General features: G+C 44.3%; 1 protein-coding gene across 2 annotated transcripts in view; it reads right to left on the bottom strand.

Annotated features, from left to right (window-relative positions):
* Window positions 1–17,074, bottom strand: part of LOC144504285 (collagen alpha-1(XII) chain-like) — a 284,762-nt gene extending 267,688 nt beyond the window's left edge. For both annotated transcript variants that reach the window (XM_078229390.1, XM_078229389.1), the window contains exons 1-2: window positions 16,913–17,074; window positions 3,924–4,031 (exon numbers count right to left, since the gene is read on the bottom strand). In XM_078229390.1, coding sequence (XP_078085516.1) covers window positions 3,924–3,996 — 73 coding nt within the window. In that variant the 5' untranslated portion in view covers window positions 3,997–4,031; window positions 16,913–17,074. The remainder of the gene's footprint in view (window positions 1–3,923; window positions 4,032–16,912) is intronic.
* Between the last annotated feature and the right edge of the window lie 1,287 nt (window positions 17,075–18,361).

Here is an 18,361-nt window from a genome sequence, read left to right as displayed (position 1 = left end):
CAGTCATTTTAAACACAATTATATCGAATGTCATTTTTATTTATTTTAAAGTATTCTATTTTAAGGAATGACTTTGAAAGGTTTTGGAGCTGAATGTTTACATCCCTCTCCCCCCGTAGAGTTGCAGAATAATTTGGGAATTGTTGGGAATTGGGGAAATATGTTCCTCCAGCACCAACTTTTCTGACTCATCCTCTGACCACTCCCCACCTCCCCCCTTCGCGCGTCCCCGCGAAAGCGCGTGCCACAATCGGAGCGCGTGCCCGAGGCTGGGCACGGCGCGCCCCCGGGCTCTCCCTCCCACCCCCTGTGCACTGCTGCTGTTCCTCCTGTCCATCAACGAGATGACCTCAAAGCATCTTCTGGGGGGAAAGCATCTTCTGGGGGGAATATTAGTTTGCATCGAGTGGTGGTGGAGTTTGCGTTTTGGTGCTGCCAGAACCATTGTATCAGAGAATGTTCAGCAGTTTAAACCCGTTCCTCCTCTGAAAATTCAAAAGTTGCACTTTTGTTATGCTGCAACATAATGCATGTCACACACACAGCGCAGCCCTGTGAAATATGAATGAAACTCCAAAACAACTGTGACCTATTTCAGTGCATTCCCCTGCTTAGAAAAAAGCAACAGCGTTTGACTCTATATGATTAAACAGATAGGCGATCCACGAACGACTTTGCTGAAGGCATTTCCAAACACTTTCCAACCGTTGGCAAACCACGAATAAACATTGAGAAATCCTTCACATTCTGCCGCTATCCCATGCATTTTGCGGTCATGACTTGTGCCCCGAAGCCATCACTGCTGTATTTATTTAATGTGCTCATTCATTCCTTTTACGGGGAAGACACATTTAATAAATAAGAATAAACTGTTTCGACTGATGGGAGGTTCGGTAACCAGAGGGCACAGATATATTAAAGATAGCTGGCAAATGATGATCTTACGGTTTGGAATGCACTGCCTGAAAAGGGCGGTGGAATCTGATTCAGTCGTTACTTTCTCAAGGGAATTAGACACATGTAATGGGAAAACAAAATGCAGTGCTATGGGAATAGGACGGAGGAGTGGGCTAATTTGGATAGTTCTTTCAGAGATCCAACACAAACACGAAGGGCTGAATGGCCTCCTTCAGTGCTGTATCATTCTATGAAATTTATAGTTTGCGTTAGAAGCAATTTAATACATGCAAATATATTATAAAGGCATTAGGATACGCTGTATATGCATTATAAAATGTTCAGATTGTGCTCCATCTTACCCCCCTCCCCGTTCTTTTTTAGAAACATCCCATATATGGATTGCCTCTATGCAAAACACCCTCTCCTCTCACCACAGGTTCCCTGCTTTTTGTTCTTAAAGTTGATACTTTTTGTTGCAGTTTCTACAGCTCCAATACATTCTCCCTCCCTTCAGTTCTGACGAAGAGTCTGTGTACCAGAAAAATCTCTCCTGGCAGATGCTGGCACGGTAGCACAGTGGTTAGCACTGCTGCTTCACAGCTCCAGGGACCTGGGTTTGATTCCTGGCTTGGGTCACTGTCTGTGTGGAGTTTGCACATTCTCCTTGTGTCTGCGTGGGTTTCCTCCGGGTGCTCCGGTTTCCTCCCACAGTCCAAAGATGTGCAGGTTAGGTTGATTGGCCATGCCTAAATTGTCCCTTAGTGTCAGGGGATTTAACAGGGTAAATATGTGGGGTTGCGGGGGTAGGGCCTGGATGGGATTGTTGTCAGTGCAGGCTTGATGGGCCAAGTGGCTTCTTTCTGCACTGCAGGGATTCTATGACCTACTGAGTTTTCCCAGTGTCCTCAACTCTTATTTCAGATTCCAGCATCTGCAGTATTTTGCTTATTATGTAACAGTTAGTGGTTTTGAGGGTTTTTTTTGAACTGGGAAAGGAACCATGGCAACCTGGGCACTCCACCCACCCACTCCTCCAACCACCATCTGTTCCACATGTGACAGAGTCATAGAATTATAAAGTTTTACAGCATGGAAACAGGTCCTTCGGCCCAACTTGTCCATGCCGCCCTTTTTATTTAACCACAAAGCTAGTCCCAATTGCCTGCATTTGGCCCATATCCCTCTATACCCGTCTTACCCATGTAACTGTCAAAATGCTTTTTAAAAGACATAATTGTACCCACCTCCATTACTACCTCTGGCAGCTTGTTCCAGACATTCACCACCCTCTGTATGAAAAAATTGCCCCTCTGGACCCTTTTGTATCTCTCCCCCTCTCACCTTGAACCTATACCCTCTAGTTTTAGACTCCCCTACCTTTGGGAAAAGATGTTGACTATCTAATTGATCTAAGCCCCTCAGTCTTTTATAGACCTCTATAAGATCATTCCGAAGTCTGCAGGGAGGCTGGAAATCCCACATTGGACCCCTCATGTTTAGTGCGGAAGCAAGTCATCCTTGACCCTTGCCTAAGAATAAGTGTTTTTTTGTCAGTAATTTCACTACAACAATGTTATAGAGATTATTTGATTTCTTTATCAGTGGTGAGTCATAACCATTTTGGATAAAGTTTTATCTTGTTTTCGCATATGACAAAAGCATGGGAAACTCGGTCCTTTAAAAAGAATTAAAATTAGCTCCATTTACATCATGTTGATGAAGAGGCTGCAAAGACACTGCTATGAGTACAAGTCAGCATTGTGACTGCAGTAATTCTCCATTTAACCAGTGCTTTGAAAGAGGTGGATCTCTCCTTATAAGGACAGTAATTGCAGTCAGGGAGGATCAGCAAACTCCTATTGGAATGCATCCAATCTGCAGTTAAGTCCGATGGTTTTGGCTCAATACAGTGTGTCCAGATTGTTGGTCACCCTGCACTCCTTATCAGGTAAAACTGAAACTACTGGAATGATTTTTTTCAGTGTTTTGGTTTGGAGACTGTGAACTGTGGTTATATACAAATATTGACAGTTAGAACAAAGGTCTAAGTAGCCTAACAGATTAATTTCCCCCCAAATCTGGTACACAAGATATCAAGTTATCAGTTCCACAGAAAGTTATCCAAATTCATGCCATTTTCTTAAGCATGCAATCAAGCCTCATGCTGAGTCATATATTTCATTAAGTAACATCTTAGATAAATATTGCGTTTCACGCTGGTTTGAAATAAAGTGTGATGGAGAAAAACATAAAAGGTAATCCGAAGGGTCAACATTCTATCAGAAATGTTTAAAGGAAATGTGTGAGGAAAAACTCCTCTGGCGCTCGTACATGTGTGTATATGTGTGTTAGTGACATTGCGAAAACTGTGGAAAAGAATCACTTTGGTCTGAGTTTCTAGTAACTTTGCAAGAATTATCAATGTCAGGAAATCAGTTCACTACATTGGCAATTTTGTTTGTACAGTGGGTAGACAGATTTTGCTGCTGTGCTACCCATATGATAGGAAAAGAAGATAAATTGAAGCATAATTATTAATACATATTCAAAAGAAAATTTTTATATCACTTTAGAATGCAAAGTTGAATCCATGTGATGATTGATCTTCACTCAAACTTTCTTTAATGTTTTCAAGTGATCAGTCAAATGGCCCTGAGCATTTATTGATGCAGCAATATAAATAAATGTATTACTGACATTACTGTGGAGTTTTACACAACCTGTTAAGAATAAAATAATTAGTATGAAAACACAGCAAAATCAAATAGATAAGCAATACAATAATGGCAAATTGATATATCGTGAAGAAGCACCATTCCATCAATTCTACTGAGAGAAAAGTTAGATTGAACATTGGTTTTATTTACACTCCACCGTCAGGAGGATTATATTGCCATGGAGGTGGAATTGACGTACATCAGCGAGGGAAAAGAAATGAATTGGTCATCACCCTTGCTTAGCCTGTAGGCATTGGTCCTGTACCACTTCTGTGCAGGAGTGGCCGGAGAGAAATGAGACATTACCTTGAGCTTCCACCGAGGCAGCAAATAGAGCTGCGAACACAGCAGCAACTGTTAGGCATAGCCTATTCTTCATTTTCGCTCGCTGGACTCACAAGTGCATGAATGAATCTGGAAAGAAAAGAGAAAAACTCAACAGTGGCAAAAAGTGAAGAGACACAGTCAGATTGAAGAATGGGCTCAGTTAAGTAGTGGCTGTAACTTAGTGGGTATCAGGTGTGAACTTGACTGTAATATCCACGCACAAACATGCACGCATACATAAACATATGCACATGCATGCATGTGCATGAATATGCACACACACACAAATAGACCTCCACGCACAGAGACACACATGCACACATACAGATGCACACACACAGACACGCACGCACACACACAGATACGCACCAGACTCAGACTCCATCACTCTGTGTTGAAGAGAATTCCAGAGACTAATAACACTCAGAGAAAAAAAACTCCTCATCTCCTTAAATGGGAGACCCTTGAACTTTAAACTATGTCCTTTAGATCTCTTCTCTCGCACAAGGCAAAACACCCTCTCAGCATCCACCCTATCAAGCCCCCTCAGGATCTATATAGCTCAATAAGATTATCTCTCATTCTTCTCAACTTCAATGGATATAGACCCAGCCTGTCCAACTTTTCCTCATAAGATAACCCCTTCATCCCAGGATTCAGTCAAGGAAACCTTCTCTGAACTGCTTCAAATGTAATTGTATGCTTTCTCAAATAGGGAGAACAAAATTGTACATAATAGTACAGATATCACTGCCCCATGCAACTGTAGCAAGATTTATCTACTTTTACACTCCATTCCCCTTGCAATAAACAACAACTTTCCATTTGCCTTCCGATTCACTTATTGTACTTCCATACTAACTTTTTGTGATTCATGTACCAGGACTCCCACATCTTTCTCTGTTTAAACTGTAAAATGCTTTATTCTTCAAGTTCACGTGCTGACACATTATACTCGATATAGCCCACTCTTAAGCTATCTATGTTTCTTTATAAGAACATAAGAACTAGGAGCAGGAGTAGGCCATCTGGCCCCTCGAGCCTGCTCCGCCATTTAATAAGATCATGGCTGATCTTTTCGTGGACTCCGCTCCACTTCCTGCCCACTCACCATAACTCTTAATTCCTTCACTGTTCAAAAATTTATCTATCCTCGCCTTAAAAGCATTCAATGAGGTAGCCTCAACTGCATCACTGGGCAGGGAATTTCACAGATTCACAATCCTTTGTGTGAAGAATTCCTCCTCAACTCAGTCCTAAATCTGCTTTCCTTATTTTGAGGCTATGCCCCCTAGTTCTAGTTTCATCTGCCAGTGGAAACAACTTCCCTGCTTCTATCTTCTCTCTTCCCTTCATAATCTTATATGTTTCCATAAGACCTCCCCTCCACTCTTCTGAATTCCAATGAGTATAGCCCCAGTCTACTCAGTCTCTCCTCATAAGCCAACCCTCTCAACTCCGGAATCAACCTCGTGAATCCCCTCTGCACCTCCTCCAGTGCCAGTATATCCTTTCTCAAGTAAGGAGACCAAAACTGTACACAGTACTCCAGGTGTGACCTCACCAGCACCTTGTACAGCTGCAACATAACCTCGCTGTTTTTAAACTCCATCCCTCTCGCAATAAAGGATAAAATTCTATTTGCCTTCTTAATTACCTACCGCACCTGCAAACCAACTCCTTGAGATTCCTGCACAAGGACACCCAGGTCCCTCTGCACAGCAGCATGCTGCAATTTTTTGCCATTTAGATAATAGTCTATTTTGCTGTTATTCCTACAAGAATGGATGACCTCACATTTACCAACATTGTACTCCATCTGCCAGACCCTCTCGCCCACTCACTTTGACTATCTATATCCCTTTGCAGACTTTCAGCATCCTCTGCACACTTTGCTCTGCCACCTATCTTAGTGTCATCTGTGAATTTTGACACACTACACTTGGTCCCCAACTCCAAATCATCTATGTAAATCATAAACAATTGCGGTCCCAACACTGATCCCTGAGGCACACCACTGGTCACTCAGAAAAACATCCATTTATCCCCACTCTTTGCTTTCTGTTAGTTAACCAATCCTCTATCCATGCTAATACATTACTCATAACACCGTGCACCTTTATCTTATGCAGCAGTCTTTGGTGCAGCACCTTGTCAAATGTCTTCTGGAAATCCAGATACACCACATCCACAGGTTCCCCATTGTCCACTGCACATGTAATGTTCTCAAAGAATTCCACCAAATTAGTCAAACATGACCTTCCCTTCATGAACCCATGCTGCGTCTTCCCAATGGGACAATTTATATCCAGATGTCTCGCTATTTCTTCCTTGATGATAGATTCAAGCCTTTTCCCTCCTACAGAAATTAAGCTAACCGGTCTATAGTTACCTGCCTTTTGTCTGCCTCCTTTTTTAAACAGTGGCGTCACAATCTGCGGGAACCACCACAGAGTCCAGTGAATTTTGGTAAATTACCACTGGTGCATTTGGTATTTCTCCCGCCATCTCTTTTAGTACCCTGGGATGCATTCCATCAGGACCAGGAGACTTGTCTACCTTACCTTTATCCCCATTAACTTGCCCAACACTACCTCTTTCGTGATAATGATGGTTTCTAGGTCCTCACCTGCCATAGCCTTTCTGTCATCAATTTTTGGTATGTTATTTGTGTCTTCCACTGTGAAGACCGACACAAAATACCTGTTCAATACCTCAGCCATTTTCTCATTTCCAGTTATTACATCCCCCTTCTCATCCTCGAAAGGACCAATGTTTACTTTAGCCACTCTTTTTTGTTTTATATATTTGTAGATATTTGTATATCTACTGTCTCAGCTGTCACTTCTTTTAGGACTCTAGGATGAGGTCCATCAGGTCTTACCGACTTGTTAGCTTTTAATTCTAATAGTTTACTCAGTACCTTTTCCTGGGTGATTGTAGTTGCTTGGAGCTCCTCCCTCCCTTTCATCTTGACTTACAAGTATTTCTGAAATGTTATTTGTATCCTCTACAGGTGAAGACAACACTAAATATCTATTCAGCCCTTCCACCATTTTCTTATTTCCCACTATTGATGGGACTGGGACAACAAACAGTCTGCAGTTGAGGTTTCTGGCTCATTAAAGGACAAAGCCCTGTCCCAAAGAGCTGCAAGCCAATTGGAGGGACAACAGCTCTCCAATCCCAATAGCGCTCCTGGGAAAGGTGGTCACTGCTGGGACTGCAACAAACCCAGGACAGGTAAACATAGAGAAGTTCTGGACTGAAGATAAGTTTGTGGGGCTACTGGGAGGCAAGTGAGAAGAGGGATTTGGTCCTCATAACTGGGGTGTCTTTCAACATGCCTTTGCCACTGGAGGGGCCTTCTATGGGCAACAGGATGCCTGATCAGGATGGCAACTCATCCCACTGCCATCCCACAACGAGGCCAACCTAGCAATCTCAATTTGGCAAAATTCTACCCAGCTCAGTAAGCCCAAAGGTGGGTAAGGCCATCTACCATCTCCCACCTTGCTGGCAAAATGCCAGCAGCAACAAGCATACCACTAACCACTGGCTGCACCTAAATATAATGTTAAAGTTTAAAGTTTATTTATTAGTGTCACAAGTAGGCTCACACTGCAATGAAGTTATTGTGAAAATCACCTAGTCGCCACGCTCCAGCGCCTGCTCGGATACACTGAGGGAGAATTTAGCATGGCCAATGCACCTAACCAGCACATCTTTCAGACTGTGGGAGAGAACCAGAACACACGGAGGAAACCCAGGGAGGGAACCAGAGCACCCAGAGGAAACCCATGCAGACACGGGGAGAATGTACAGACTCCACACAGACAGTCATCCAAGCTGGGAATCGAACTCGGGTCCCTGGTGCTGTGCCATCATGCTGCCCAATAACTATTGTGTTTATAAGTTGAGATAAATGTCCAAACACAGTCTTAAAAACTCCAGCATTATAAATGATAAACCAGTCACTGAGGCTATCTGCCAGTTCAAATATTTTAAATACTACTTGGGGCTTTGTAATTACTGCAGAGCAGTGTGGAGTTCCCTGGAACTCAAAGAGGTGTGGGCAGCAGTGACACACAGAGTTACCATGCCAAAGGAGTAAATAAATGAGTAAGAACATTGTCCTGTGTTCGTGTCAAGAACATCACTGAAGCTGCCCAGTCAAGAAAAATACCAGCGTGTTGGATGAGAATCAGGATCTGATTGTGAGCATTCTAAAGGTATAACTGCAGTGTTCCTAGCTCCACACATAATTTAGAACCACCTCCGCCCAAGACTTGGCATATCCAGCTCATCCCAAGGCTCAAGCTCCGCAAAATTATTATCCTTATGTTCAAATCTGTCCCCCGCCCCCATGGCCTTGCCCTTTCTTATCGCTTTGACCTTCCCTGCCCCAGGAGAACAGTGTGTTCCTCCAAATCTGGCCTGTCGTGCATCCCTGATTTTCATCATTCCACCACTGGCGGCCGTGCCTTCGACAGTCTGAACCTTAAGCTCTGTAATTCCCTCCCTAAATTCCCTCCCTAAACCTCTCCGGCTCTCAACCAATATCCCCTGCTGTCATTCTGGGTCGATATTGTTTTGTCTGATTATGTTCCTCTGAAGCACCTTGAAGCATTTGGTTTCTTTAAGCACACACTCTCTAAGTGCTGTGTGTCTGACCAGGGCCCACATGGGCGATTTGTTTTGAATACAATATAGACATGACAGTGCTTCATTCCACCACTTCTGAGTCAGTACTGGCAGATTTAGGATGCAGATCAACATGAAAATGGGAGCAGGATTCCAGAGTTGTATCCTGAAGGTGGGAGTGAGGAATAGTTTGTTTTGTTCCCCCGGGGAAGCTGAGCAAGCTGAACTGTTAACACCAGCCGGCTGCACAGCCATGTTTTAATAACATCTGGACTGACCACTGGAGCACAGAGTCCCATTAGAAACATTATTTCTGACTGTTCATGAGGCCAGGACAGAGGTAATCAGTGATCACTGCATATTTCTAACAGCGCTCACAAATCTCTCACAGGACAAAGTGAGATAACCAGCAGTATAACTGCAGTCTGCTGGCAGCATGATACTCCAAACCAAAGGTCGGAACAAGTTTCACTCGGAGACAGAGGAACAGAATCCTGGATGATACTCCCAACGCAGCACTGCGGGAGTGCTGCACTGTCGAGGGTCAGTACTGAAGAAGCGCCATGCTGTCATAGGGTCAGTGCTGAGGCAGTGCTGCACTGTTAGAGGGTCAGTACTGAGGGAGTGTAGCACTGTTAGAGGGGCAGTACTGAGGGTGTACAGCACTGTCAGAGGGGCAGTACTGAGGGAGTGCCGCACTGTCAGAGGGGCAGTACTAAGGGTGTGCAGCACTGTCAGAGGGGCAGTACTGAGCGAGTGCTGCACTGTCAGAGGATCAGCACTGAGGGAGTGCTGTACTGTCAGAGAGGCAGTACTGAGGGAGTGCTGCACTGTCAGAGAGGCAGTACTGAGGGAGTGCTGCACTGTCAGAGAGGCAGTACTGAGGGAGTGCTGCACTGTCAGAGAGGCAGTACTGAGGGTATGCTGCATTGTCAGAGCATCAGTACTGAGGGAGTGCTGCATTATCAGGGTGATTATTTTGCTAGCTCAGAATGATCCAGTTGGTTGAGATCTTGTGAGGGTTAGGACTATCAGTTCCCCAGGGTTTTCCTGGACTTTCCTGAAATTCAAGCAAATCAGTGGGAAAAAAATGGAATGAAACGAAAACAAGTTGCATTTATACAGCATCTTCTAACAGTAAACTATCCAAAGACCCAACTGAAGAGAAAAGAATGAAAGAGCTTGTATGCAAAAAAGACCCTCTGAGGAGAGTATAAAAATCAGTAGAGTTGATGTGGCCAACATTTATCCTTTGAACACATAACTAAAACTGACCATCTGGCCTTTATCCCATAGCCATTTGTGGGATCTTGCTGTGTGCAAATTGGCTGCCATGTTTCCTACATTACAACAATGACCACACCATCAAACTGTCTCATTGGCTGTAAAGCATTTTGGAATATCCTGTGTTTGTGTACGGTGTTATTTAAATATTTATTTTCTTGTTGAAGGCACATCAATGATGGATTGAGAGGAAATGATGATCTTCTCAGGTTCCAACTCAGGGGTTGAGAAAGGGAGAGAGAGAGAGAGTGCTGACAGTGATGGAGTGGAAGGTGGTTACTCTAGGATGAGTGGGGAGGGGGATTGTTGGGAACAGAAAGGCGAGATTCTGAACATGGGCATCGCTAATCTCTAGAGTGCTGGGAATTTCCCAGCCTAGAATCTGTCAACAGCATGTTATGGGGCAGTCTATCCTCAGTTTTACTTACCTTGCACAACTTCAAAAATTACAAAGAAAATAAAACTGTTAGAATTGAAATGAAGAGTTTGACAACTTTTTACCTGACCAAACATTTCAGAGAAGCACTGACTTGGACTATTCTGACTTGGACCTCACTTTGGAAGAAACAAACAAACAAACAAACATTGTGTTGTCAGGTGTTTGCACTGGAACCAGAGGGAGCATCTCGCTGGTTTTCACTTTCTCGACATTGTTATCTTCAGAAGCTGGAAAATGTAACTCTCTTCTTAAAACCAGCCCCACACTCACCCGGCTCTCAATTTGCTCGCCCACACTCACCTTCTCACTCACCCGCACTCACCTGCCCACTCACACTCACCTGCCCACTCACACTCACCTGCTCGCTTGCTCACTCACACTCTCACACTCACACGTCCACCTGCTCACACTCACATGCCTGCCCACCCACCCACACTCACTCACCCACCCACCCACCCACACTCACCCACATGCTCGCTCGCTCACATCCACTTGCACGCTTGCTGACAGTCACCTACCCGCATGGTTGCTCACACTCACCTCACACACTCACCTGTCTGCACATTCGCTCTCTCACACTCACCCACTTGCACATTCACTTGTTCACACTTATACGCCCGCTCACTGTCCCATCGTCTAACGCACATTCATCCACATGCGTCCTCTCTCCTGCACATACAGAGAAGTATCCAGACGCAAAAACACGAAATACGCAGGCATCTTACAGAAAAACTGAAGACCAGGAAAATGTTTGGGAAATGTCTTACTCAGTTGGCAGAGGTCAATGAAGGGGCTGTGTCTCCCAACTGATCCCTTTCAAAACAAAAATTGAAAAAATGTTTCCACAAAGAGCATCTGCAAGTTATCAAACACTGGCCACTGACTGGCTGATGTTTGTGGAAGGTTATTGAAATGGCCTGTTTCCAACTAAGAAAAGGATTTTATTTATATGACTAACCTTTGGCTATATTGGACATGACTGACTTGCTTTATGTTCTAGTTCAATGTTTCAAACATTGCAATCCACCATTCTGGAGGCAAACTAAATTCACAAACTAACACAAAAAAATATTGTTGATGCTGGAAATGTGAAATAAGAATAAAAACTGCTGGAAAATATCAGCAGGTCAGACAGCCACTGTGGAGAGAAACATGTTTCAGGTCGAGGTGACCATAGATTAGCTTGTTCCTCTCCACAGATTAAATCTGTGGCTGCCACAATATCAATACACTCTTGGTGCTAACAATCCATTTCTTTCTGACACGGCTGTTGGCGATGTTTCTATTGTTCTCCATTTACACCTTCTCTCAACCCTTCAATCCATTCTGTACTTGTCCCATTTACCATCACATTCTGGCTTTTGTCATTTCATGTCTCCTCCCATCTGCCCGAGAACCAATGCTCTCTTTTGTTCTTCCCCTGCCCCTTTTCTCAGTCTCTGTACTTGCTTGAAACTCATTTCATCTCTTAATGTTTTCCAGTTATCTCCACAGCGTCGCTCTTTACAAACTCTGCCTGAACTGTTAAGTGTTTCCAGCATTTTCTGTTTTTATTTAAGTGACTGTCAAATTGAATCAAGCTAATTTCCTCTCCCATGCACACTGACCCACTCCCCAACCCGACCCACTGCTCTCCCCAACTCGGCCCACACCAATTGCCTTCTGAAATTGGCAACTTCTCACTGCTTCACTGCTCCCTCAAAGTCTACTGTCCTTTTGGCATTTTGCCCAAATCTTGATGAGTCACACAGAGCTTTGGTAAAGAATGGAAGTCAGCTATTCACCCAACTAGGCATCACAGCCCAGGCCAATCCTGTCTTCATTTGATAAACTGCACGATTCTCTACCCCTCTCTTCCCCTCAGCCCCCTCTCCCTCTCACTAACACACAAACACAGATACCTCTGACAGTAGTTACTAAATAGTCATCAGGTTCAGGAATCCTGGCCAATTCCTCTCTCCCTTTTCCAACCCATGGATGCTGAGGCCAGTTATTGCGTGCAGAACTGGACAGGAAGTGTGGCATCTCTGACTACTTAATGAGTAAGTCAGACAAGAAAGAGTATTTCAATTATATCTCACATTCCACAGTCAAATATGCTCCACAATTAATTAATCGCATTTGAAGTGCAGTCACTGTTGTAGCGTAAGAAATGTGGCAGTCAATTTGTGCACAGCACGATCCCATACACAGCAACGAGATAATGGCCAGGTGATCTTTTTCAATGATGCTGATTTCAGGATGAATGTGGGTCAAGGACCCCGGGGGAGAATTCTCCTACTCCACTTGCAATCTTGGTCAAGGGATCTTTTTCATTCATGAGAGGCAACAGGGCCTCAACTTAACATCTGATCTGAAAGGTGGCACCAGCGACAGTGCAGCCCTCCCTCAGTACTGCAGTGGGAGTGCCAGTCTAGATTGTGTGACCAAGGAGTGAAACTCGAATGCACAACCTTCTCCTAACTGAACCAAGTGGAGCCATTGGAGGACTGGAGCAGGGAAACTCCCTCACTGCCTTTAACCCCTTCTGCGAATCAGAAAAAGGGGGAGGAGTGAGGATTATCTGTACTTCCGTCATTGATACACTGCTCCTGCTCCAAGCCAAGATCATTCTAATGTCATGTCACAACAATATTTCAATGTATTTCAAGCTGATAATTAACATTTTCAATGAGATTGAGAGAGCTGAATGCAAACAGTGGGCAGAAATCCAGAAAGAGTTGGGGGAGAAGGTGGCAATATCACAGCCAGGAGTAATCCTCAAGCCCCTGTTCTGGAACACAGCTACAAATCCCATCACAGCAGATGGCGGAATTTAAATTCAGTTCAATCTGGGATACAAGGGCGAGTCTCAGGGTGGGTACTGTAAAAACACATCTGCTTCACCTTATCCTCGCAACTTGTGATAAATAGTAAATGCTGGAAAATCCCAGCAGGTCCGACAGCATCTGTGGCGAAAGAATAGAGTCAATACTTGAAGTCCAGATAACCGTCTATCAGAGCTGGCCTCGGCTCTGACGATGGGTCATCGAGACTGGAAACGTTGGTTCTATTCTCTCCCCACAGATACCGTCAGACCTACTGAGATTTTCCAGCATTTTCTGTTTCAGATTCCAGCATCCGCAGTATTTTGCTTTTATCTTGTGATAAATAGTCCTTGGTGGCAAAACGCTGTGGGGGCTTAGTTCCTGTCCAGGGGAAGAATTGGGATTTATTCCCTCGTTCTACAGAAAAGGGTGCTAAATGTTGCCCGTGTGCTGTAATGAAATAACTTGAGGACTAAACAGTGAATGGATTTTCTCCCGTGAATGAACAGTGTTGTTCCGAGTTTTAGATTATCTCACACAGTTTTAACTCGCTTTGCTGAGACTAACATATAGAAAACCCACATTGACTTTTGCAATTCGCCGCTTGGCCTGGAGTCAAATTTCCCGAGGATTTCAGTGGATCGGACCTGAGTCACTCCCGCCCCCTGGGTAGCTCCCGAGTTTCCTGGGGAATGGGGGAGACCTCAAGTGATCACAGACACAAAAGCAGCAAACAATCCTGTTGGTAACAGAGGAAACGGTGAGTTGTCACTGTCTCTCTCTGGTATCGAACAAAGCCACATCCCAAATGTCCTGAAGAATTGAAAGTGCATTCCGGGGGAGACATGATCTGTCTCTTTCTTTGGATAAGACGCAATTTACAAACAAACTAACCCCAGGAGACTTTTCCTGCAGGTTAACTGTGCTCACAGGCCAATCATTCCTTACTAAACCCAAGGACCAGGACTCACGCTGTGATTGAAAGCGAATGGCTGCCTCCCCCTGCAAACAGCTGGAACGTTTCAGGTCAGCTACCAAAGCCCTGTATTTATGAACAGCCTCTCTCCAATCCCAGCCTGATTTAGTCACAATATCTGCCCATAATCAGCCCCCCATCCCCCCCCCCCCCCCCATTTCTGACAAGCTCTCGCCTCCTGTCCCAGCCACAAACTGTAAATTAGTCGGTTTCGAACTAGCTGGAGGAAAATGTAGTGGAGATTTACAAACTCAATCCATTTCTACATCTGCTAATTCCCCTGGCCAGTTCGTCCGGTTACTCCGCACTGATAACACCGCACATTCTCCAGTTGCTACTCCCCCCACCCCCACTGTCTCTCAGATGCCGGAGGGAAGCGGGGTGGGGGGGCAATGTCTGCAGGAGCTCCCTCTGTTCAACATTACATCAGCAACTTACATTTATACATCAGCTCGTAAAAGTCTGCTCGAAGCGAGCTGTACTTGCCTGAAAGTTAGAAAAAAACTAACCCTACATTTTAAAATCTGGTTTGAATTACCGAGCCTGGACTTTAGGTTTGCCCAATGGGAGTGGACAACGTGAAAAGATATATCACAGATCCTGCCTTTCCCAAATTTCTCTATACACACAGGAGAAAAGCTACCCCGAATGTTATTCGCCTTTCGAAGATACTTCGGAAGTCAGCATTTTTCTCGCCTGTCATTTCTTTCCCATTCCCAACTCTTTAAATTCACTTCTATGAAGATTTTTCACTCATGTGAAGAGATTTACCAGGATGGTGCCTGGTTTGGAGGATATGGACTATGACGAAAGGTTGAACAAACTTGGATTGTTTTCATCGGAGCGACGGAGGATGAGGGGGGACCTGTTTACAAGATTATGACAGGCTTGGGTAGAGTGGATAGTCAGTCTTTTTCCCAGGGTCGAAGGGTCAATTACTCGGGGGGGGGGGGGGGGGGCAGAGGTTGAGAATGAGAGGGGGGAAGTTTAGAAGAGATGTAAGAGGCAAGTTTTTCGCACAGAGGGTGGTGGATGCCTGGAACGCGCTGCCAGAGGAGGTGGTGGAAGCAGATTCGTTCACGAGGCATCTAGATAGATACATGAATAGGCTGGAAATAGATGGATATGGAAAACGCAGAGGCAAGAAAATATTAGATAAGAGAGGCATCCGTGTCAGCACAGACTTGGTGGGCCGAAGGGCCTGTTTCTGTGCTGTTCTGTTTGTTCTCAACTTGCTCCCTGCAAGGTGACACTCAAGTTGTCCTTTGTCCACGTTTCGGATATGTTAACGATCTGTTACCATGACCAGCTACATATTGGCTCTTTAACTTCGCTCTCATGTTCGCTAAAACCACAAATTCAAACACGATTTATAGACATTCGCCTCCAGTTTATGTACTGGGGCTGCAGTCATTAACCTATTTTTATTAAAACAACGAAAAGAGCAAAACAAAATCAATTTCGTGTTTCCTAGTGACTGCCTTTCACACATTGGTGAAAGTCGGCGTGATGTTTCACTAGCTGTGGTTCGAGAAAAAAGGTTGTTTTAAAAATAAGAGAAAAAACCTTTTAAAAAGTTCACTCGTCAAAGTTGTCTCTGATTTGGGGTCGAAGATGGTGTTACACTGACGCCTTGCGGCTACACTGCGGATCTGCAGCCTGTCAGATTCCAGACAACCGGAGATCACTGGGGGGTGCTGCACACTCACTCTCCTTAACTACACGTGGAAGAGCAGACAGGTTTGCAGCTTGTCCCATAGCGTGCTAGCGATACGCCATTTAAACGAGGACCATTTAAATGTATCTCTCAGTGTCAGATACATCAATCCAGGACACCAGCCCGCGGATCTGAGTTAAAAGGGCTTTCACCCATAAGTAATAACTTTACAAAGAAGAAACAAAAGGTTAAAATGTTAGTCTTTTGATCCCTGGATTTTTGGGTTGCGGGAGTTTAACTAGACAGTAATTAAAATATTTAAAACTTATTACAGATATCTTTTTTAAAAATGTGAGACGAACAGTTATCTCTATAGATCGGGAAGGTTAATATTTCCGTGTGTGGTTATCAGTTGATATCTATTTGTCTGTATATGTGTGACTCAGTCTGTGTCTGTCTGTCTGTCTGTGTGTGTCTGTCTGTGTGATTGTCTCTATTTCGGCTGTATGTGTTGAGTGTGGAAGTCAAAATCTAAAGCGGAGTGAGTGGCTAATTTTCCCCATTCCCCGCCCTCACACAGGAGCAGCCCCCATCAATCCAGCCGCGACTCCGGGCTCCACCCCACCCCTCCGGCTCACCCTTCACATTGCGCCCAGTCAAGGATCGATTCTGGGACTTTTATCTGGGAATTAATGTGAGCTTGTACTTTTCATCCCCCCTCCCCTCCATTTCACACAACCCAGCCCTCCAGAAATAACTCAAGTGTGCTCGGAGCGGAATATAGGGACAAATCGCTCGCTCCAAACAGAGGAGCAGAGGTGAAAGTACCGGGCACTTTAAAATGGGACAAAGCACAGGCATTGATCTCAGTAATGTCCTCGGCAACCTTCCCCTCGATCTCAATTCTGACATTCTGCACTCAAAACCTTCCCAACTGGATCACATTGGGAGTTTAGACATTCATTACATGATATATACAATCCGTTTAATTTAGCATTTTTAGATTAATATTTTCACATACAATAGTGCATCCGAAATGCCCACAAAATATAAAGAAAATTCCTCTTCATAAAAGACCCCAGGGTGACACACAAAACAGGATTAAAATCCTCGCTAAAGTCGCTTGTAACAAACTCTGAAGTTAGAGAAGGGACGGCAAACCTTTGCAGATAGGAAATCCCAGCAGCCGGAGATGAGTGTTGAGAGGCAGCAGTGGACTGGGCTGGGGTTGAACTTGGGGGAAGTCCCGATTGCTGTACCGCTCCGCAGTCTCTGTGTGTCTGAACTGAGACGATGCGACGTTGGGAAGCCCGGCTTAATACTGACCCTATTCTATAACCCATGCAACAGCAAAAAAAAGCAGCTTTCGTAAACCGTTACGAAACGAGACTTTAAAGAGGGAGGGGGCAATGTGAAGAGGGAAAAAGAATGTCATGATGTGATACTGTAATATCTGATTTGAACAAAGGCTGCCAACACTCCACATACTTGTCTAACGTAATTACATTCCATTGCTAATACGATCATCACATTCACATAAGATCCTCAAACCAAGAGCTCCAGACATATAACTTTAACAGTGAACTATACAGAAGCGACTGTACCAGAGGGTGAATATTTACAACGACTATCACCTCCTTTATATAAACTCTCTCTACACACACACAGTTATTCGCTGCGTTCTTTCGATGTATTTATTCTGTTACAAAAAGTATTTTAAAACCATTGTGTCTGGGAGAAATTCCCTCGTTCAGAATTGGGATTTTGCAGTGTTTGTTTCGAATCTGAGAACTGCTATTGGCATGGGAGAGTTTCCAAAATGTGACATGTGAACATTTGCCAATTATAGTCAACTTTCTTCAGCATTCACGTGTTTTCCCCCAATTTAAACATCTCCCTATCCTCCACCTCCCCCCCTCCTCCACACACACACCTCTTCCCTCCTGCAGAAAAGGGAAGAATGATAATCATCCCAACCCCGTCGACATTAATAGGAAAGTGCGAATGAATCTTTTAACTCCCATGTGGGGTATCCCTTTCTATTCCTCCTCCGATTAGTGGCTCCGTTTGAACGCGATTCATGATGGGGGGTTTTTAAGGGGGGAACGGGCGCGACTCACTTCGCCAGTAGGGAAGTTAATTCGACTCAGATATTTTACTAACATGTCAATATTAAGAATTAAGTTCGGACCAGTGGGCTGCCTCTGGCTATTACCGACACTCTGGAAACTTGTGGATAGTGCGACCTGTCTAGACATAACTGCATAATCAACTGATTGCGAAATGTAAAATCCAATAAACTCATCATCCGGAATACAGTAACTGGGGTTCCTTTGATTGACGCAGTTTTTGATCCCATCAAAAGCCGGATCCAAAGTGAGGATTCAGAGGCAATCTTCCACATGGGAAATAAAATTGGTTTTAACCAAGACAGAAGTAAAGTTTATTTATTAGTGTCACAAGTAGGCTTATATTAACACCACAATGAAGTTACTGTGAAAATCCCCCAGCCGCCACACTCCAGCACCTGTTCGGGTACACTGAGGGAGAATTTAGCATGGCCAATGCACCTAACCAGCACGTCTTTCAGACTGTGGGAGGAAACCGGAG

Source organism: Mustelus asterias, chromosome 15 (genome assembly GCF_964213995.1).
Source record: "Mustelus asterias chromosome 15, sMusAst1.hap1.1, whole genome shotgun sequence".
NCBI classification, from domain to species: domain Eukaryota; kingdom Metazoa; phylum Chordata; class Chondrichthyes; order Carcharhiniformes; family Triakidae; genus Mustelus; species Mustelus asterias.
The sequence above is the reverse complement of the archived record's forward strand: the minus strand, read 5'-3'. Positions and strand labels throughout refer to the sequence as shown.